We start from the raw sequence: 23,207 nt of genomic DNA on the forward strand, positions 1-23,207 counted from the left end.
AAGAAAAGTAGTATCCACAGAACTGTTTTAAACGGGAAGAACTAGATCTAAAGTTAAAATACAAACGAGGTGATGACAATGTGGAATAAGGTATTTGATATATTTAGTCCACTTAGAGCATTATAAAATAGATTTCTTTCAATGGCAAACACTTACTAGAAACTTCAAAAACTTTACAAACTACAGTCTTAATTTCACCTTCACACATTCTGAGAAATTGTATGATGATATATTTTTTATAGTGACTTGACATCAGAAACACTATGGTTTAAAAATCAATCAAAATATCTACAGAGTTGCTTTTGTTCTAATAAAGCCATGCAATTTCGTGAAGTGAAAACAATTTCACCTTACCTCTCACAATAAGTTGAGCAAAATTGGACACACCGGAACCTCGTTCTGACTGAGTTACACAGCGATACAAATCCTGGTCAGTTTTTGTCACTTCTTGCAATCTGAAGGAAGCGGCAAACCTTCTATGATTGATGTTCTTAGTCTGGGCTACTGGTATATCTTCTCCATTTCGTCTCTGCAAACAGAAACCAATCTTTAAAAACAGGTTCTTACTCTTTTCATAAATCTATAAAGCATCTTAGCAAGCAATATCTGTGATAAATTATTCTTGTTGCAAAAGATCCACAATTTTTTTCCATTGTCAATCAGGAAAAGAATGTTAAGTAAATACTGGTATCCTCGAAAGCAGTGGTCCTCAACCTTTTCGGCACAAAAGACCAGTTTCCTGGAAGACAATTTTTCTATGGAACAATGAGGGGATGATTTCAGGATGAAACTGTTCCACCTCAAATCGTCAGGCATTAGATTCTCACAAGGCACTCACAGCCTAGATCCCTTGCATTCACAGTTCACAGTAGAGTTCGTGCTTCTATGAGAATCTAATGCCACAGCTGATCTGATAGGAGGCAGAGCTCAGGTGGCAATGCTTGCTCACCCACTGCTCACCTCCTGCTGTGTGGCCCTGTTCCTGACAGGCCACAGAGCAGTACCAGTTTGCAGCCTGGGGGTTGGGGACCCCTGCTCTAAAAGGTGTAGGGCTGACACTATGGTAGTAATTCTCAGTTCTCCATAAATTGCTACTACACCAGAGTAAATGAATTAACAGGAGAGTTAATGGGTCCAAGGCAAATGATTCATTGCCCCCATGCTCTCAGAGTAATATATACAAGCTTCTTTTAGCCCTTATGCTGTATTGCCTGTGCTGTAGTATGTTTTTCCCCACCAGAAGAGTAAGAGCATTGCCTGTGCATCTCTGTATTCCAAATGTGTAGCATGTGCTGGCCACAGAATGATAATAAACTAATGATGAATAATTTAGAGTCAAACCAAAATCTGTACTCTTTGCAAACAACTCTCTCTTTGGCATTAATGACAGCCAATTTATACATTTTAGAGAATTAGTCAAAAGAGCCTAAACTTTGAAAGCATACCTGTCAAATTTCAAAATGAAATACTGGAAGCCATATTTATGATATCAGCATATCCCAGACAAGAGTAATAAGTATAAACTAATAGGAAATGACTGAAAAAAATTCAACTATAAAAAATTTTATAACCTCTATATGTTCAAAGACATCATATATAAAGGGGAAAAAACAAGTCACAAATAGTGATAAGTCATTTGTCAAGGAAATACCCATCAAGGAATAAATAGCCAGAATACGTAAAGATCTTCTATATGCAATTAGAAAAAAGATAACTCAATCAAAAGTGAATAGGGTATAAAAAAGAGAAAGTGTATGTCTAACAACCATGAAATGAGATTGTCAATCTAAATTTTAAAACTTCTATATGTCAAAGACAGCAAAAAGGACAAAGAAAACCCACAACCCTGAGAAAGAATTGGTCATGATCCACAACCTCATTTCTTGTTGGTGAAATTCTAACTACCCCTGGTATCTTTCATACTACTTGAAATATCACTTCATAGGGCTATATATGGGAAACAAAAATGATAACATTCCTGTTGGAAGTGTAAACTGCTAGAGTGACTTTAGAAAATGATTTGTTACTATCTAGTAAAGTTGAGGATGCACAAACCTTAGGACCTGGCAATTCTACTTCTAGATTTCCACATTTGAACCACCAGTGTATGTGGGATCAAGGAGATATGTACAAGATGTTGAACTCTAAATTATCTGTGATTGTGAAATATGGAAAATATCCAAATATTTCTGAGTAGCAAATAAATAAACTGAATTTTATTCATTCAGTAAGACACGATGGGACAGTTAAACTAGGCAAGGAAAAACCAGCAATGTATTGGTAAAATTTGGAACTGTTAGTTCTCCAACAAGAAACATAAAATGCCATTTTGTAGTATTTGTCCATTTCTGTGGTGTAAATACTCCACTATAGCAACTTCAGTTTATCAGTGTGATATCAAAGTTCCTGAAAACTTAACAAATTTCTGGCACTCATTGGTTCCAGCATTCCACTGATTAGTACTACATGTATGCATGTTTAAATGTTAATTTAAACATTCCTTAAGAATAAGATGACATGAGACAAAAATATAAACTGTTAACTTCTATTAAATTAGGGTGGTGGTACATTAATGGCTATTTTATTGTTTTCTATGATTTTTTGTACATTTGAAATTATATTTTTAGAGTAAATAATAAAGAGGATACTCTATTGCTTTAATAATTTTCTAAATCCTGGCCAGGCGTGGTGGCTCACGCCTGTAATCCCAGCACTTTGGGAGGCCGAGGCGGCTGGATCACGAGGTCAGGAGATCAAGACCATCCTGGCTAACATGGTGAAACCCCGTCTGTACTAAAAATACAAACAATTAGCCAGGCGCGGTGGTGGGTGCCTATAATCCCAGCTACTTGGGAGGCTGAGGCAGGAGAATGGTGTGAACCCAGGAGGCGGAGTTTGCAGTGAGCCGAGATCACGCCACTGCACTCCAGCCTGGGTGATAGAGCAAGATTCCGTCTCAAAAAAAAAAAAAAATAATAATAATAATAATTTTCTAAATCCCAAATACACTGTATCTTTAAATACCTTTCTCCATATCTTAAATCATGCATATGCATATTATGTAGTAAATACATATATGTTTCTGCATATGCATACAAAAATACCTAAGGACATCAAATCCAAATCAGGATTTTGCTATTTTTTATTCATTACTTTTGTTAATTTTTCTCTGCTTACCAACCTATTTCAGGATTTTTGCAGCAAGATCCCCCACTCATTCCCTTGGATAATAAGGAACTGAAAAAGCAGCTTATATCCAAAAATATAAATCCATAAAATCAGCCAAAACTCTTTCCCTACAAACCACATAAACCAAAAAAAAAAAACATTATACATGCAAACCTCAGACTGCGTTTTTTTCAATTAGCACATCATTTCCATACAAACTTCCTATTTGGAAGGCCCACCACGCTGCTTACTTTTGTTATACAACCTCATCTGGGCTTCCTCTAGCTTATCTTTCCAGGTGTGTTCTCCAACTCTCTCCTTGCTCCCTGCCATACGTACTTCTCAGTTCTTCTGCACGACTAGCCAATTCCCACTGCCTGTACTGACTTCCAAATTCTCTTGCACATGTCCACACCCACTCAAGTCTTCTCACACTATGCCTTTCAAAACCCTTCTCTTGTGAAGAGATTCTGAGTATCCTTAATGTTTCCTTCTCAATAATCATTATTCCATCTTTTCACCTTAATTGGCATTCCTCTCACAACACTACTATCTCAAAGGAGGGTACATTTTATGGTACCTTACACCCTCTTTCAGGGACAGCTACCATTTTCCTGGTTCCTAACTTGAAGACAACTCTTCCACTTTCCCACTCAATCACCTCTCAACTTTTGGAATTCGCAGGGTGCCCACATATCATTCCCATCACTGGGAATATTCACAGACCAAATTATCCTCCCTAACCCAGTCCTGTGAATATTCCCATTGATCCTCAAACTCACTTTGGCCTCAGTGATCCCCAACAGCCTCCCTTACCACCTTACAACATCCAAGTTCCTGTGCTGTGACAGTTTCCTCTCGAATCATAACAGCCCGTGCAATTCAGTCTCTCACTCCTTCAATCCTCTACATTGGCAGTGAGACCTCATTTTGTGACCCTTATCTTTACAGGAGTCATTTCAAAGAGACATTCTCTAGCCTGAAAGGGCTCCAGATTCTTTCAACTTTCTATTGTTTATGCATTGCCAATATTGAATTTGCACTATCTTATCAACTATTCTAAAACTACTGACATTTGCAGAAATCGGTCATTTGTTCTTATGAAAAATGTCTGTGTTATCTAAAAATGGAGATTAAAAACTTGCAGACATTCCTACTTGATTTCCACGTGACCTGATCTATGGTATCTAGCTCCTTCCCCTCTGCCTCAAGTTCGCATTCCATCAGCTCATATATACTCTTCCCTTTCTACTCCTGCTGACAGGGTCATGGATACTGCCTCAAAAACTCTATAAAAGATTATAAAAACTTATTAACTGACTTTTCTGTCTTAAATCTTTTCTACTATGATATATTTATCAATGTCTTTTCATCTGTTTGTATACTGAAATCATTCTGAAGGTAGGGTTTCATGTCTCATTTATATATATTTTTTCCTCCATAATATTTAATATATATTATCTTTATTTAGTGGGTGGCTCAAGTACTTTGTTAAAATGAATTAAATTCACTGAACATTTTAGAGACAAGAGTCACATAAATCCTCCTTAGGCTTTTATAAGTTATAATAAAATACACATTAATCATCAATCCAAATTAATAATAAAGGGAGGTTACAAAAATATTGAATTTCAAGGACACCAAGAGATCACTGACACCAAGCTATTTCAGAAATAATTATACCACAACTCAGAGAGGCTGAGGGGTATACTTAAGCTCATCCAGTCAAGATATCACCAAGCTGATATATTACATGATGCTTATATGTGTGTGTATTAATATACTAATATAACTATAAATACATATGCTTATATAGGATGTATATTATATAATTAATGAGTACAAAAGACTTATGTGATATTTATTTCTTGAAATAAAATAACAAAATTAACAGTCATAATATTCAGGTTTATCTTCAATAATCATTTAATAAGCACCTCCATGTACCTTATATTATGTGAGCTGTTACTGGTTCTGTGGCTTCTCTCTCTTATGAACTTTTCTGATACAGTCATATCCAATTAAAGTTCAGAAAGATTAGAAATGTGATGCACATAGCCTGTTAGCAGGACTAAAATTCAAAACTAGGTTTGATGACCTAAAATCCAGCAGACTTTCCTCTAAACTAAACCAAAGCTGTTATGTTCATTTTGGTTACAGTTCCTATCCAACAAATTGATTATTTAGTATTGAGGTTTAATCAAGGCATCGTTCCAATGGGCTAATATAATCTATATTAGACATTGCTTTCTTTACTTGGCTTCCAACGATTCATTAGAGCTAAAAGTAACAATTTAAAACATTTAAATTCTAGAAGTCAAAAATAACTTTTCCTTTTATAGGCTCTTTATTCTGCTTTGAGTTTTTATATATGATTTCTCCATTGCAAATGTATACCCACCTCTGAGAAGTACTGAAAAATGAATCACACAAATATATGATCCAAGGGATTATAACCTAGCACTACTTTTTTTACCTGCTTTCCATCCCGCCCTCCAATCCATCTCAGGCTTCTGTATTTATTTTGTCTCCAGTACAAGTTGCTGGATAAAACTTGTCACTTACCAAGTAACACTAGGCAAGTCACTATAATCCTCAGTGTTATCACTCCTCTCCTCTACTATACTAAGTAAGCTTCATCATGCACAGTGCATGCAGTATTCATTTGACAAGTTCCATTCCTAGTGGAATATAGTGGTAATAAAGGTTGATTCTCCAACATCTATTTTCACCAGCCAGGCTATTAACCAAACACTTTGCCATGTGGTCTACAGACCAGTAGCATCAGCATCAACTGGCAGATTGTTACAAATGAAGAGTCAAGAGATCACTTTAGATATATTGTATCAAAATCTGCATCAAGATATTACACGTGGAGACACACTGGGCCATTAACACTAGGTTAACCTGAGTCTTCTTTCCATTAACAGTGACATGTTTTTAAAACGGGGTATCGGTCCATATTCTGGCCAAGGAGATATGATAGGAATTGGTCAAGTTATTTCTAAAAAGGTTTCCTCACTTCTAAGGAGACATAAGAAAATGGGTTCCCTTTGCTTTTTCTTACTGTCATGCCAAAACCTGGAAGAGCTGATTCATCACCATAAGGCAGTCCAATCTAAGGGAAATGCTGATGCACTCAGGATGGTATATCAGGCAGAGAGACAGAGGAAGTTACTTATCAAATCTCTGAAATGACACCAGCAATTACTAGAGCCCAATTCTCTTTGGACTTTTTGTTAAATGAAATAATACATTTGGTTTTCTATTACTTTCAGCTTGAAAGTATCCTAAAAGAAATATGGTATAATTAAAATATGTTACACTTTACTTTAGAGTCTCTTTTCAAAGTTTGAGGAATAAAATCAATCCAGTTTCATTTCAGACTAAAAAGAGCTGCACTGACAATACATGTCGAGATTATTTCAAGGCTACTGACTTGAAAATAATCAAATTACATTTATTTATATATTTATTTCTTCATTGACTTTCATATATCATTGACTATCATATATCATTGACATAATGATATATGATTCTCTCATCTTCTTAAAATTGTAGGACTCAGAAAGAGCCTATTTTCTTATGTTTGATATTTAGGTCCCTGTTGAACAGCATCAAGAAGACTGCATATGAGTTGTCAAAATGAATTCCAAAGTGAATTTGCACAACTACGACCAAGTGAGGCTGACATGAAATTTACAACATTCCAGCCAAATTAATCCCAAGGAACTGAGAGTTCCTTACTAGAGCTTGTCTGCTCTATAAGATTTGTATGAAATTTTTTCAGTCTCACAGGATGATAAAGATACTATCATCATCACAATCACTATTATTTAAGAACAAAATAATTCTATAATTCTAAAAAAATGAAATCATTTTAAAGACAATTTTAAAAACATGAAAGTATTTCACAGAAAACTTAAATTTAGAAATTTCTAAAATTAAAAAATACTATGTTATTATTTTGAGAGAAGCACTGTTTCTTATTTGTGGCCATAGAAATTATTATACTTATTTCATTAGAGTAAGTAAATAGTGTTCTCCTAGAAAAAAAAATATGCTGAAATGACAATAAACTCAAAGTACTGACTATCTGGCAATGGAAGGATGGAAGAAGGTAAATGGTATTTGACAGAGAGAGAAAGAGGTGGTGAATATTATAATTCTGAAATAAAGCAGAGTAAAGATGTGCTGGAGATAGCAAATACTAGAATCAGATTAATCAAGTGTAACAAAATATAAAGTCAGCTATTCAACAAGAAAAAGAGTTTCACCCTAGGAAGCATGAGTATCTTTGCAATGGAGAGAAAAGGTGACCAATAAGAGGAGCCACACAGACAGAGCAGGTGTAAGTGACAGAACCATGTCTGCTGGGGACGATACCCAGCTTCTAGCCCTGAAGTAATCATTTGTGAGCTGAACAATTTCTCATTACTTCTCAAATCTCTACCTTTTCATCTAACATTGGGTATATGTATTTGTACCCACTTATTCAACAGAGATGATGAGAATACTCTGTGAGATTGCTGTGCAAAGGTATTCATAGCAAATTCTGATAATCACAATATTATGAAGATGATAATCCAAACAGTATCTAAGCAAATAGTCTGTTTGATAACTGTGTCAGTCTTTTGATGTGTGAACTTGCCTATGCTACAATCTCCAGTTATTTCATTAAATACTAAACTAGGTGATCTTGTGAAGGCATTTTGTGAATGGACTTAAAATCCATAATCTAGTAAATAAGATTATCCTAGATAATCTGAGTGGACTGGATTGAATCCGTTGAAAGGCTTTAAGACCAGGGGTGAGGCTTCTCCGAAGTAGAAGAAATTCTACTAGTGAACAACAGCTTCAGTCTGTGCATGCATGTTTTAGCCTGCCCTCCCCAAGGGCTTGCCCTACAGACTTCAGACTTGCCTAGCCAATCTGCACAAGCACATAAACCAATTCCTTGCAGTAAATCTCTTCAATTTTGTAAATAAAGTCCTACTATATGTAATCTTATAATTATATAGACATATACATATATATATTTCAATAAAATCATATCTATCTCCTACTGGTTCTGCTTTACTTTCTTGAAGCCGGAGGGACAGAGATGATTTTAGGACCAGAAGTGCTTCTAGAGAATCAGATTTTTATGGACGAACTTTCTGATTTGGTTCTGATTCTGGGTTTACTGAAATTTATTTTTCAGTCTGATTAGATTTAAAGGTACTTATAACCTCTCTTGCCAGTGGCAAAGAAGACACTACTAGTCCACTACATGATGCAGCAGTAGAGGCATGTAAAATATCACTCTTAGATATACTCCTAATCAAGTATCTTTGGAAGGCAAAGTTTTGGTAACCATGTATTTGCTACCTTAGAACATTTTAGTCAAACAAAGAAACAAGAACAAAGAAACAAACAAAGAAACATAATGGGATTGGCTGGTTGCTTCAAACGGCACTGTAGAAAGCAGAAATGTGATGCATATGAGTCCACAACTATAAAACCATGCAATTTATAGAGTGAGAGGGAAGGTGGGTGAAGTCAGAAGACAAATGCAATGAAACCACCAGATCTGAGGGATTCTGGGAAGCTGATGGCAGTAGCATAGTTTTTTAATCTTTCTGAACCTGCCACATAAAAACAGACTGACTAATAAGAGAGTATGGAAATAGAAGGACTAGACAAAAGTGGGGAAATCCCAGAAATCCCAAAAGGCAAGCTGCCGTATTTTAAAACATAACTCAAAGCAACAGAAGAGGGAAATCTGTAAAATCAGGTAAAGTTTCCTGAACCCCACCTCATTTTAAAACTGCAGGAAAACTTATTTCACATAAAAATGAATAACTTAAAAGTATCAAGATCAAACCCCACATATAGATTTTGTAAGATTAAAAGAAAATAAGGAACAGAGTATAACTCTTAGTGTCAATGAAAGTCAGTCAGAAAAATATGTCCATAAAACAGATCAAAACCACAACATAATATTTCAAGATAAGCTAAAACATATTAAGGAAATGATTCATGAGATGAAACAATATAAACTTAAACAATAAAACTCAGAAATGAAATGACAATTCAGGAAAATTAGAAATTAAAGAAATATCATTATTAATTACTAGAAATTATGAGTTCTCACTCATAAGTGGGAGACGAACAATGAGAACACATGGACATAGGGAGGGGAACATCACACACTGGGGCCTGTCAGGGGATAGGGGGCTAGGGGAGAGAGAACATTAGGAGAAATACCTAATGTAGGTGATGGGTTGATGAGTGCAGCAAACCACCATGGCACGTGTATACCTATGTAACAAACCTGTATGTTCTGCACATGTACCCCAGAACTTAAAGTCTAATTGAAAAAAAAAGAAAGAAAGAAATAGGGGAAAAAAAAGAAATTATGAGTAACTACAGTAAAGTCAACAGATGATTCCTGAATAATGAGTGAAAAAGGGGTAATTTTTAATGTTTAGAATAAGGAGAATAAAAATATTTGAAAGTGATCAATGATGACAGGCAAAGATCAAACACAGAGACAATAGAAGTCTCTACAGGATCAAGGGTACAGATAAAGTACTACAAATCATAATTTTTTTAAAAACTTCTGGGTGCGGTGGCTCACGCCTGTAATCCCAACACTGTGGGAGGCCGAGGCAGGTTGATCATGAGGACAGGAGATCGAGACCATCCTGGTGAACACGGTGAAACCTCATCTCTAATAAAAATACAAAAAAAAAAAAAATTAGCTGGGCATGGTGGTGGGGGCCTGTAGTCCCAGCTACTCGGGAAGCTGAGGCAGGAGAATGGCGTGAACCCGGGAGGCGGAGCTTGCAGTGAGTGGAGATCGCGCCACTACACTCCAGCTGGGGTAACAGAGTGAGACTCCATCTCAAAAAAAAAAAAAAAGCAAAAACAACAACAACAAAAAAAATTTTCTAAAATAAAAAAAAAGTTTATAGACTACATAATGAAAGAAAATACCACATACCTGATGACAGTATCTCAGAGTGACCTGTGATACATATTCTGGTAAGATTAATTGGAAACAATTATTTGCATATCTAGAAAAAATAGGTACAGACAGTCACCAAGGCTTTATAGTGACTGAGTGTACCTATTCTGTCTGTGAAAGAAAATGAAGTAACATTATTTAAGTTACTCAATAAAAGAAAATGTGAATGAAAGATTTCATATACTGTAAAATTGACTTAAGAATCAAGGGCACAAAAAACTATTATCAACATCTAAGAACTCAGGGTATACTATTCCCATGAGCAGTTCCTAAGGAATTTGAAATGCAAAAAAGGTGTTTCTGATGTACAAAATTACTAGATATGACAGGTGGGCTAATATTGAATATTAAAAACATAGTTACATTTAGAAGTGAGACTAAATAAGAGCTAAGTAGAAGAAAGTATATTATCCATGCAATAGCTATATGCTGACAATGGAGCTTTAGTACAAGTTTCAAAATAAAATGAGATAAAACCAATGTATAATTATGATATATTCTAAATCCACCTTCCTTATGTCACTGACGACCAAGAATATCGGTGTGGAAATAAAATGTAACTGAAAAGTTGTAATAGGATAAACGTTGAGTAAAAACCTTTAGGCTTCAACTTGAAATATCCCTATGAACTCATTAGGTATTTTATCATTAAATATATGTGTATGTATTTTTTAGCTCTATTCACTGAAACGATCTAGAAATGAGTATCTCTCAGAACCCACATCGTTATCGTGAAATATGATTTCTTACTAAAACTAAACAGGACATCATTGAAAAATGACTGATCTCACATCCAGAGGAGAAAGTGAAACATCTCACAGTACCAGGTAGCAAGGAAGCTCTCAAAGCCTACTATAATCATATCAAAAAGAATCAGGAGCAAATTTGGAGAGGTGCCCACTAGGCAAATATGGGACGATTTAAGATTTAATAGAAATAATAATTGCAACAAATTAAACTCCATTAAATATATTTAAATCCATGAGTGTATAATGATATTAAAAGAAAAAAAAGAGTAAGTCATCTTTGCAGGATGATAGGGAACCAACTCATTTTAAACTAGTAAATATAGCAAAGATTGGAGCATGTATTTTCCCTTTCCTTAATGAATTGTGTTATTGGGTAACCAAATAGTAGATTAGGAGGAGTATGTATCTTTTCATCAACTAAACAAATACAAAAGAAATAAGACACACAAAAAAATGATAGAATATCACAGTTTTCTACCCCCAGGAATAAATATAGGCATTAATCATCAGAGACTGACAAGATCACAAAAAGAAAGATGACACATTTTGTTCCTCCTGTTATTATACCAAACACCACCTATGGCGTTGCCAAAGGATCAAACTTGACCCTGGATCTGGCTGCCAAGTTGCAGGAAATGGAGAGGAAAGAGGGACATGTGGAACTGAAGAGGGCATTAGTATGCAATCAGCAAAATGTGGACAGGGGAAGCTAGAAGTCAAACATCCTAGGCTCAACAGATAAATTGCGAGGAAAGGAATAAAGGACAAACCTACAGATTAAAAGTGACTTAAAAGATGTCTAATTTTAAAAACTGGTAAGACTATGGTGTCTAGGGATGCATATATAACTGCAAAAAAACTACAAGGGTTAAAATTCATGAGAGTGGTTATTTGTAGAGGCAGGGAGACAGCTCTATTATGCCTGGCACAGAGCACATGGAAGGCACCTCTGGGATGGCTGGCAAGCTCTCTTTCTTGTCCTGTGTGATGTTTACCCGATATTGAGTCACAATAGTTTTTATTTTTGTGTGGTATTCTATACCTACGTTTTATTTTACAATAAAATAATTTTGTAAATTTTAGATCTTTCTAGCAGACTACTTTTCATAAAGAAGAAACCAGGCCTGCCAGTGATCCATGTTGTAATACTGATCCCAGGAGCTCAATGGGAAAGTTACAAAGTGCTTGACGTGACACACCTAGAAACACACTGAAGGGGCAGCTCTGCAAACAGGAGAGCATATTGTTCTTGCACAGAAAGAGAAGTAAATTATTTCTAGATATCGATAAAAAGCAATCCTTGAACTTCCACGACTGCCAGGCTTGTATAGTCCTGTTCCAAGAACAGATAAGGAAGGTAAAGAATATTATACGTATTATTCATTTATGATCAGTTATGTAATCTGTAAACATTAAATTCAGAGTTTATAAATTATTAAAGAAGGAAAAGAAAGCTTTATATCTGCAAGGCATTGATCTCTTTACGGTAGGAAGCCACATAAAATCAACCAAAATGACTTCAGGAGTATTTAACAATTCTAAAAAGTAAATATGATTAAACTTTCTGATGCTCATCGTTACATATCCAAAATGCCAGAAAGCAGAAGAAAAACCTTATAATCCATGATATGAGATCGGTGACTTTATCTCAAGACCTATAAGCAGAATTCTTTATATAAAGCTATGCAGAAAGAAGATAATGCTGTGAATTAGAATATACCAATGGCCCAATGAAAAGCAGGACTGCCGAGTGTTGGCTCTTAGCTACGAAAGAGAACATGGTCTCTTAAGTGGATCAGAATTAACTGTAAACCAGTATATACATGGCAAAATCACTACTGCTTAGACAAAAGCAGAGAAAATTAGAATTAAATAGCAAGCTACTATTCATCTATCAGCTAAAGTTTAGAGCAGGTGACAAGAAACTAGGAAAGCACAAGGGACATGGTTTGCACTCCTCACACTCCTGTCTTGTGAGCCAGAAGTTACAGAAGCAGCCAAGGTTGAAGACACCAACAGTTTTCCCATAGATTAATTCTCCTCAGTGACACCTGGGCCACTCAGAGGTTTAAGTTGGCCACAAGCTTTAAATTGTCTTGGTAAACTTTTATTAAAGCTAGAAAGAGTCAAAAGGAATTGAAATGTCTCCTCATTTTGCACTCCTACTGAGGAACACTTACATGAAATTATGAAGGTAGAAAGAGGTAAAAAGTAAAACAATGGTTCTAATAGACAAATGAGCTCCAAAACTAGAAATTGAAAAAACAAACTCATTGACTGTCTTTTAAAAATAAACTCTGAGAAAATGTACAAAGCTGTCTATATTACTTCACTCTCACATCTTCCCAAATTCTATAAAATGGTGCAAACCAGGCCCAAAATCGTTTTGTTTCTTAATTTGTCCTCTCCTTTGCTACTCATGGATTTTCCAATGCCAATGGCACTGTCCGGAATCAGGCCCTCATTCCCTGATGACTGTAATGAGAACAGAAGCCTCTTCCTCTTCCAGCAGTCTCCACCATGGTCTAGTACCAACTTTTCCATAAATTCTATTTACCTCCACTCCTCATGGTGAACCTTCCACTTCAGTAAGATCCTTCTCCTTCGGTTCCTATCCTACGTCCCCACACATACACACGATGTGCTTTCTGCCTTCTGAATCTGCAGTAGTAACCATGCCCACTTTTGCTTATTCAAGTACTATGTACACTTCAAGGTTTCAATCAAGTCTTCTCTAATGATTTCACCAAACACTCCAGTCCGCGTTGCTCACGCTCATCTCTGAAACAGTACAGTCCTTAGACTCTATACAGACTTCCCATACACAGTTATAGAATCACGTGTCAGGGCAAAAAGTATCTTAAAAAGTAGTTAACCTCAGGCTCAAATGTCTTCTACATCTCTAACATATGCTTACCCAGATTATGCTTGGATACTTGGACTAATTGTAATTTTACTACCTCCTGGAGCAGCTCATTGTAGTTTTCAACAGCCCTACAATTACAAAGTTCTCCCTTATAATCAGCTTATAGCTCTCACCATAAGCTTCAAATCATGTCATTATTATACTTTAGGATCTATAAGGAGGAAATTAAATCCATTTGTATATTCCTTACATTACAAGGTAGTAAATAAGTCACTTACCTAATCTTCTACAAATCTCAAGATATATTTGTGCCATGTGCCTTTAGCAATTCTGACATCATTGCTCAAGTTTACTCACTGTCTTGGTAATTATATGCTACCGTTTGTTATTTTAATATTTCAGAAGTGTGTTAGCCATTCTTAAAGTCTTTTACCTAGAAAATGTCAGAACTTTGACCACGTCCAGACATTAGAGCAACTATTATATTGTATTGCATTGTTTTTTCTTTATGCATGTTACCTAGCGTGAGCTGATCACATATTATGTATTTAATCAAGTTGACTTTAAAAACCTCCTCTCAAAATAGTTTCCAAAGAATTGCCTACTGTAAACTGCAGTTCCTAAGCATGCAGTAATTTCTTCAGGAAGCTTACCTTCATTATAATAAGTGGAAAATTATCATTTTTTTTCCTAAAATAAATAGTGTCAGGATAGTCTCTTGCAGAAATTAAATATGCTGCAAACATCTGGGCTTGCCAAATGGCAATATAAATAAGCATAGAAAAATGCTATAGCATGGGGGCATCAGAAAGAGCACTTTGAGCCGTAACTACTAGGCCTCTGAAATGGTGTAGTGCTATGTTTTCATCAGCTAAAATTTTTGTGCTTCCCAATTAACTCAATTGTTTAGAAATCATGCTTTAGATTCCCACTACCATGTGGTGATGTTTGCATGGAGTACAGGAACAAGGCTTTGGAATTTGCCTGGACAGGTAACGCACTATGTGGTCAGAAGTTTTAGACCAACCGCTTTCACTGCCCCTTCACTGAGAACAGTTGGTACAGTAGGGGGTCAGCCTTGCTCTGGTTGTTTTTGAGAGCAATTTGCATCTCATTTTACTGATTTCACTCTCCAATTAGTACTCTCAAGCCATTGCTTAAATTATGTGTTGTTCCATAAGGAATGACATTTCCTTTGGCTGAGCAACTAGCTGTATCACACTATTCTAGCAATGATGAGCCTCACCAAGGGCGAAGCGGCGGCTGACTCTCCTGTTTTGGCAGGCCCACGGAGGAGGCACAGTGCCAGCACCTGCGGCGATTACTGACAGATTGGCCCAATTGCCACAGCTTTGATGACAATCTGCATAGGATTACCAGTCACACATTAAACAGCCTCATTTCAATTCACCAAAACAAATGGTGCCACCAAATCTACCCACACAATTCCCTACTTTCAATAACTCCACTGTTGAATTTCTCTGCCCAATTCAATGATGCATGCCTGCCAAGCGCTGTAATGATGGATGGAGTCATTAGTATTTTAGTTTCTACACCGAACTTGAAGCCAAAGCATATGGTCTGACAGATGTTGCAGCAATAGGCTCTATTTGATTTACTCTGTAGGTGTCCACTTATACTGGACCTTCATAATAGAATACTAATGCATAACTTTCAGTCCAACCCCAGTTACAACCCTTTCATATCCTCAAGTTATAAGGTGTTCTTAAAGCAGAAACTCAGAACATGTTTATTTCAAGTTAGGCTAATGATTACAAATTACCTTTGAATGTAATCAAATCACTTGAAATGGACAAGATGGACAAAAACGCAAGTAATGCCTGTAGGCTATTACCATCTATGGCTTGATTAGCACTGCCAGTAAGTTCGTTATTTGATAAAATGTGTCACTTACTCATTTTTTCCTCATTTGTGTCTTATTCAGGTAAAAATAATTAGTAAATTGGACAGATCTTAATCTTTGACAAATGTCTATACACTCATAGATCAAGACCCCAGTCAATATATATGACATTAACATTACCCTAGAGAATTTCCCCCTGCCCACATCCAATTAATCCTTATTCCCCACAGGCAACAAGTGTTCTGATTTCTATCACCATAGGTTAGTTTTGTTTCTTATGAAACTTAATGTAAATGAAATTATAAAGGATATAAGCTTTTTGTGTCTGTCCTCTTTCCAAAACCTAATGTTGCTGAGATCCATTCACGCTGTTGCATTATCAGCAGTTCATTCTTTTATTGCTAAGCAGTATTCCATTGTTTGAATGAGCCACAAATTGTCTATCTATTATCCTGTTCATGGACATGTAGGTTTTTTCTAATTATCAGTTATTATGAATAAAGCTGTTATAGGCATCCTTGTACAAGTCTTTTTGTGGGCACATGTCTTAATTTCTCTTGGGTAAATACTTAGGAATGGAACTGCTACACCATATGTTCATTTGTTGCTTATATATTCACTTTTTCCTGCAATCACTTTATCCAGTGTTCATAAGAGTTACAATCTAGTGTTCAGTAGCACCATAGGGTAACTATAGTTAACAATTTATTGTATATTTCAAAATAACTTAAAAAGTGGAATTGGAATGTCCTTAACACAAAGAAATAATAAATACTCAAGGTTACGGATACATCAATTACCCTAATTGGATCATTACACATTATATGCTTGTTCCAAAAATATCACATGTACCCCATAAATATGTACAACTAGTATGTATTGATAATAATTTGATATTAAAAAATAAAAATAATTCAAGAATATTAAAAACATGCAAATATTGAAATATTTGAATATTTTTTAAAAGTTTTGAATTTTAAATATTTTCAATAATACTGAAAATAAATAATTCAAAAAATTCAAAATTTAAAAATAAATAACCAACATTTCTAACCTATAAAAGTGTACAATCTAATTTTTATTTTTCCTGTAAGAAAATTATTTGACACTTCTCAAGAATATAACCAAATGCTTTTTATTATTTCATTTCAGTATAAATTATATGTTATAATTTCACTTTTGATCTTATTTCCCATAAGTAGAGCTTTATCATAGCTTCAAGTTATGAATCACAAATTCCGTATCATTGAAAGTTCCTCAGGAATACAGACATCCTTCCTTATCCAAGGTCGCACTTTGGGCAGTTGCAGTTACCTTCTGTCAATCACAGTCTGAAAATCTTAAATGAAAAATTTCAGAAATAAACCATTCATAGGTTTTAAATTGCACTCCACTCTGAGTAGCGTGATGAAATCTTGTGCCATCCCTCACTTGTTAGTCATCGACATTGTGTGTTTCTGACATCCCAACCATCAAAATCGTCATGGCTCAATGATCTAGGATAGCCCCAAGCAGATGAACCTCCTTCTGACATATTGTCAGAAGGTCAATAGTAGCCTAATGCTACATCACACTGCCTATGTCATTCACCTCACTTATTCTCATTATGAGTTATTTTATCATTTCACTTCATCCTAAGGAGGGTGAGTAAAGTACAAAGATATGCTACAAGAGCTCACATTCATATAACTTTTATTACAGTATATTGTTATAATTGCTCTATTTTATTAGTTATTGTTAATCTCTTACTGTATCTAATTTATTAATTAAACTTGATCATAGGTATGTATATATAGGAAAAAAACAGTATATGTGGGGTTTGGTACTATGTGTGGTTTCAGGCATCCACTGGGCTTTTTGGAATGTATCCCCCAAGGATAGGAGAACACTACTACAAAATTAAAATGGCTTAGTTCTAAAACTTAGAAGATTTAAAAAATGTCTGTTCATATGGAAAAAATTTACAAATAATTAACCAAAAAATGCGTTTATATCCAGAATACATGCTACTTCACTGAGCTCTCAATTGAAAAATAATCTGGAAGTTCTCTAAGGGTGACTAAAGACTTTGTTCTAAATTTCTTTTTTTTTTTTTTTTTGAGACACATTCTCGCTCTGCCACCCAGGCTGGAGTGCAGTGGCATGATCTCAGCTCACTGCAACCTCCGCCTCCCGGGTTCAAGCAATTCTTCTGCCTCAGCCTGCTGAGTAGCTGGGACTAGATGCGCACACCACCACGCCTGGCTAATTTTTGTATTTTTAGTAGAGACAGGGTTTCACTATATTGGCCAGGCTGGTCTCCAACTCCTGACCTCATGATCCACCCACCTCGGCCTCCCAAAGTGCTGGGATTACAGGCGTGAGCCACTGCGCCTGACCCTAAATTTTTTTTAGTGCATAAATGTACCACATAACATATTTTTAAAAACTACTTTCCAGAAAACCTCATGATTTCACCATATTTTTAGTCTACTGACACTCAGGCTTATAAAAACATTTGATGTTGTTTTACGTATCATTAGTTCATTTAGCATGTACAAGAAGGTTGATCTACTTCAAATACTCTATAATTATATAATCAAATTCTTACAAGAAAGATCATTCCCTACAGATACTTTCAGAACTACCATGATATGCATTATGAAATTATCCTAGATTAACTCAGGCAATTCATTGTTTGTGTTTTTCCCTGCATTTTTCAATTTACTCAATTTGTATATTATTTTAGACAACAAAAACGACTGATATATTAATTATAACCTAGAAAGAATACAGAAGTGAGAGAAATTTTTCAGTTTTTCCATAACAAATTATTTAAAATATCAAATATGATCAAGCATTGTATTCTGTATACCTTTCACAGAGTTATAGTATATCATTTTTCCTTTGAAATAGAAAATTGGCTGTTTTTCTAGTCTTTGTTACTTTAGCCCATATTTAGACAACATTTTGCCAATTGAAGCTCAATACTACATAATGTAAGTTATTTGGAGGACATACAAAGTTGATTGCCATTTGGTATTTTACCTGACCATGGCAGGTATAACAACTGTTGTATTATTCCATTACCTCTGTGATAGACTGCAGTGACCTTTCATTGAGTGCTTCAAGTACATTCATTCTCAGTACTAGCAGCAGATATTTTGAGCATTTGTTCTCACAATGATACTTAATTTAAGGTACCATTTTTCCCCATGCAAAACGAATTACAAGACTTTTTCATCTTCCACACAAAAAGGTTATCAAGGCCATGTTTCAAGCCACCAAAAATAACGTAAAGACCTAGTTTAGCAACTTACAGCTGGAAGGGATTTTAGTGTCTATTCAGAATCTCCTTTTATAAATAAGCAAATTGAGGCCCAGAACACATAAATGAAATCTCTAAGGCCACTGCAATTAACTGGGTTAAAAGGTTTAGGAGGGTTAGAGTAAAAGTTAGAATTCAGAACTGAGCTTCTTGAATTCTAGGCTGTTATTCTACATGAAACATACATATTATACAAAATGTTATTCATACATATTGCATGAGTTAGCTGGTAGATTCACTTTGGAACCAGAATTCTTCCTGCTTTATTATTTTTTTTTACTTTTGGCAAAAGTTGAGCAAGTTTTTTAAGTCACTGCCACCTTCTAATTGATTGATATATAGATAATGATCAATCTTATCTGGTTCATTTTAAAATAATTTCATAACAAAAGTTTTTATTTTAATTTGAAAACACCCTTAGTAATTAATAGATTTCAATATTTCTTGTACATGGAGAAGACTGATGTAAGTGAATAAGTTAAGGTAATTGATGTGGTGTTATTGAAAAAGGTAAAATAGCTTTTGAATAAATTAAGGTGAATATGCACACTACTGAAGAATGAGGCAATGTCCATGTCAAAGTGGAAGAGAAATACATAAATTCACCATTCTGTAGCAAACGCCAAAAAAAAAAAAAAAAGAAGAAAAAAAAAAAAAGAGGTGAGGTAGGGGAGAAAGCAACATAGAAGTTTCATAGAATATTTTACCTCTCATCTTTGTTACAAAAATGGCAGGAGGAAAATTTTTTAAAACCATCATGAAATGGACTATCTACAAAATAGAAAGCAAACAAAAAAAAAATGAGCAGTATTTGGACTACCACCCACTCAGACCAGCAGGGTCCAGAAAGTCTTTGTTGCCACAAGGCAGCTGGTGACTGAGGATACAAAACCCTTTTTATTTCAATGTCACATTAAATCCTGAGGCATAAAACCAAGGGCAGACCTACAGAGCCTCTAGATCTCCAAGAAAAGACTATATAGCTCACAACTAAAGCCAAATGCCAGCTAATGTTCCCATCTAAATGAAAAAATCACTAGCAAAACAATTAGAACATATATCTAAAATCATTTTTAAACTTTTATTTAGGCATAGGAAGAGAAATAAGAAAACTGACTTGACATTTATTTGATAAAACAGGTTGCACATTATACAACATGCTTTCCAGGAAAAATTATCCTATTTTTCAATCTCTGTAGGAGAAATTACCATAATCACAGAAAAAAGGGACCCTCATTTCCTTTTCATATTTGGACACAAAATATGGTATCCCGACACTTGAAAATCAAACAAGCTATAAAAGTAGTAATAATTAGATTAATATGAAGTACACCTGTTGTAACCTCCAATTGGAATGCTGGAAGAACTTGATGAAATAACACAAATATAACACCCAGCATATCAGTCATTATACAAGGTATTATTTCAATATTCATTTATTATAACCTTTATTACAACCACCTGCAAACTAATAGTTATCCCCAACACTACTTTCACCTATCTAAAGGATGTAGTAAAAAAAAAATCATGATGCCTATGTTGAAGAAATTAAACTCATCTTGTTTTTTTTTTTTTTTTTTTTTTTGGTCTCTATTGGCATTCTCCTGAATTTAAAATTTACAACTTATTAAATCTCTTTCCTCATTCTGATGCAGAGAACCTAAAAAATAATAATAGAGGTGCTCAGAGAATATTATTACTTACACATCATCTAGCTTCAAATATTTCGCTCAATAGCCATCTGTTTTAGGTCCAGCTTCCTGGCTTTAGAGCTGCTCTCAGCTCCTCCCAGCCCCCAGCACCCTAGCACTGACAGATAGACTTTCTATAAATTCTCTGAAGGCAAGGCAGATTTCTTAGTCTATAGTTTTATCTCAGATTCTTTTAAATCTGTTTATATGCACCATTTACAGTTCCCCAACATGTATGTTAAATCATAATTAAATACAAATGTATTAAGGAATTAATATGTGAAAGGCAAATGTCTTCACCTCAGATCTGTGATTAACCCTCAAACTCAAAAATTTAATTGGCTCTCTTCCAATTCATACTTCCTGAAATATTCCCAAGGGTTTCTTAAAATACTTTAAAGAATTTATCAGAGTATGACAGCTCCTACTTAACTCTTGTAAATTCAGTTTTAAAAATATTATTAAATAAGAAAAAATATCATTCTTATTCATATTTCAAATGGATCTACAGAATTTTTTGCAGTTTGAATATAACAGAGAGAATTATTGTGTTTCACCAGATCCTAACAAAAATACTTATTAATTATTTGCCCATGTGTTTTATTTCAGAAAAGGAAATCTCTAACATGAATCTGTAATTAAACTCACGCAGACAGCCTGTCCCACTACATGCGCGTGCACACGCACACACACACACACTCAAAAGGATGAGACAACAAACAGTCCTGTTGCAATGTTTTTAAAACATAAAGTATACTCTTTAGCTCAGCTGCCAACTTGGCCTTACCTGGAGCCATAACTTGTTATGCACAGCATCTCTCCCTGTGGCAATGCACTGAAATGTAGCGTTTTGCCCTGCATTCACCTCTACATCCCCTAGACGGAGGAAATGAGGAGATTTATCTGTGAAGGAAGGAAAAAAAATGTATTTGTTTTCACATGAAGAAAATATGCCATGTTACTTTTCTCCAGCTGAATGTTATCATTAGTGTTTTTACCTTTGGCCAAGACTAACATCAGAAAGAAGAAAACTGAGGGGCTTTTTTGTGCCGGAAGACACCATTTCCTCTGTGACTCTCATAGTTCTCTTTTTCTCAATAGCTCTATTACTTACTGTTCCATAATTGCTGGAGTATTGTTCTCTACAGAGTGAGCACTCAACAATTGCTGCTGAACTGCTGCCATAGCATGTTGTATATGGGTGATAATAAAACAGTTACAAACTTACAAGTCAAAGCAACCAAAAGAGATTAAATTGACATGAAATCAGAGCCTAATATAAAGATATAATGAAAACATAATGATTTCTAAACTACTGGCAGTGACACGGCCATTGAACTTATTAGGCTACATTTTAAGCAGTTAGATCTTTTTTTAAAAAAAACATCAATAGTTATAACCCTCTATAGCACTTCAAAGAACAAGGGAATATTTTTGCTTCTTAGAAAAAGAACACCAGCTAAACTGGTAAACTTTTTTTCTATTCCATTATAACCATAGTATAGTAATCCAAAATAAATACCCATATTAGACTAACAAAAATAATGACTGCAGTCAAAATATAAGTAAGATTTATGACTGACAAGTATCCTCTGAAACTACCTTTTAAAACTGAAGCCTCATCCATGTTTCCCATTGAAAGGAAATTTATATGAACAGCAAAAGCTAAGGCTCATGAGTAAAAAGAAAAGTTCTTGGAGGGCCATATCACCCTAAAACTGCTGTTGTGCTCAATCCACCATTTTCTATGTACTTATGAAAGCCTTTCCTTAACACCTATCATTCAAGAAGTGAAAAATAAACAGTAGATAAAAACACAGCTCTCTTAAACTACAGATTGAAAGAACTTAGTAAGGCAGCTTGAACTTTAAATGAGATGATTTTGTTCTCTCTTTTCTTAGAATTTACCAACCACCACGTGGTATATATAATCTGACCCTTACTGGCTACATCTTTCTCTAGTGCCTTACCTCTCAGGAAGATATTTAAAATAAGGAATTCTTGAGTTAGAACATAAGCTAAAGCAGCAGTTCTCAATTTACGAACTCTAGACCAGCAACATCAGCTGCACTGGAATCAGAAATGCAAATTGTCAGGCCCCACCCCAGACCTATTCAATCAGAACCAGGGGAAGAGCCAAGCAATCTGTGATTTACCACAGCTGTAGGTGATTCTGAAGCACACTAGAGTTTGACAACCACTCAGCAGGAGCACAGGTCTTGGCCCTCACAAGAGGCCCCAGCCTGCTGCTTACAATGTGTTAGAGATGCTTCTCAGGGAGGATTGCTGAACAGATAACCCAGAATTCACGGGCCCTATAAAATGCTGCTTTTGGGAAATACAGGCAAAGTCTGAATTTATGCCAGCTGTTTTTTGCCTGGCTCTACTGAATGCATGCAGTAATTGTTTTTCATGACTGTGATGTAAACACAAATTTAGGTACACCATCTGAAAACCAATCAATGTGCCTCTAAGGGCATAACAAAACTGTGTATTAATAAACCGAGTTTCTTGTTTTGTTTGCTTTCTTTTTTTTTTTTTTTTGAGATG

General features: G+C 35.2%; 1 protein-coding gene across 13 annotated transcripts in view; it reads right to left on the minus strand.

The window, feature by feature from the left end:
• PTPRK (protein tyrosine phosphatase receptor type K) overlaps positions 1 to 23,207 on the minus strand; it is a 559,129-nt gene that overhangs the window by 257,368 nt on the left and 278,554 nt on the right. For all 13 annotated transcript variants that reach the window (XM_009451976.4, XM_063813453.1, XM_054686295.1 and 10 more), the window contains exons 5-6: positions 21,445 to 21,560; positions 355 to 529 (exon numbers count right to left, since the gene is read on the minus strand). In XM_009451976.4, the coding sequence (XP_009450251.2) occupies positions 355 to 529; positions 21,445 to 21,560 (291 nt within the window). The remainder of the gene's footprint in view (positions 1 to 354; positions 530 to 21,444; positions 21,561 to 23,207) is intronic.

This window comes from Pan troglodytes, chromosome 5 (assembly GCF_028858775.2).
Source record: "Pan troglodytes isolate AG18354 chromosome 5, NHGRI_mPanTro3-v2.0_pri, whole genome shotgun sequence".
In the NCBI taxonomy this organism is placed as follows: domain Eukaryota; kingdom Metazoa; phylum Chordata; class Mammalia; order Primates; family Hominidae; genus Pan; species Pan troglodytes.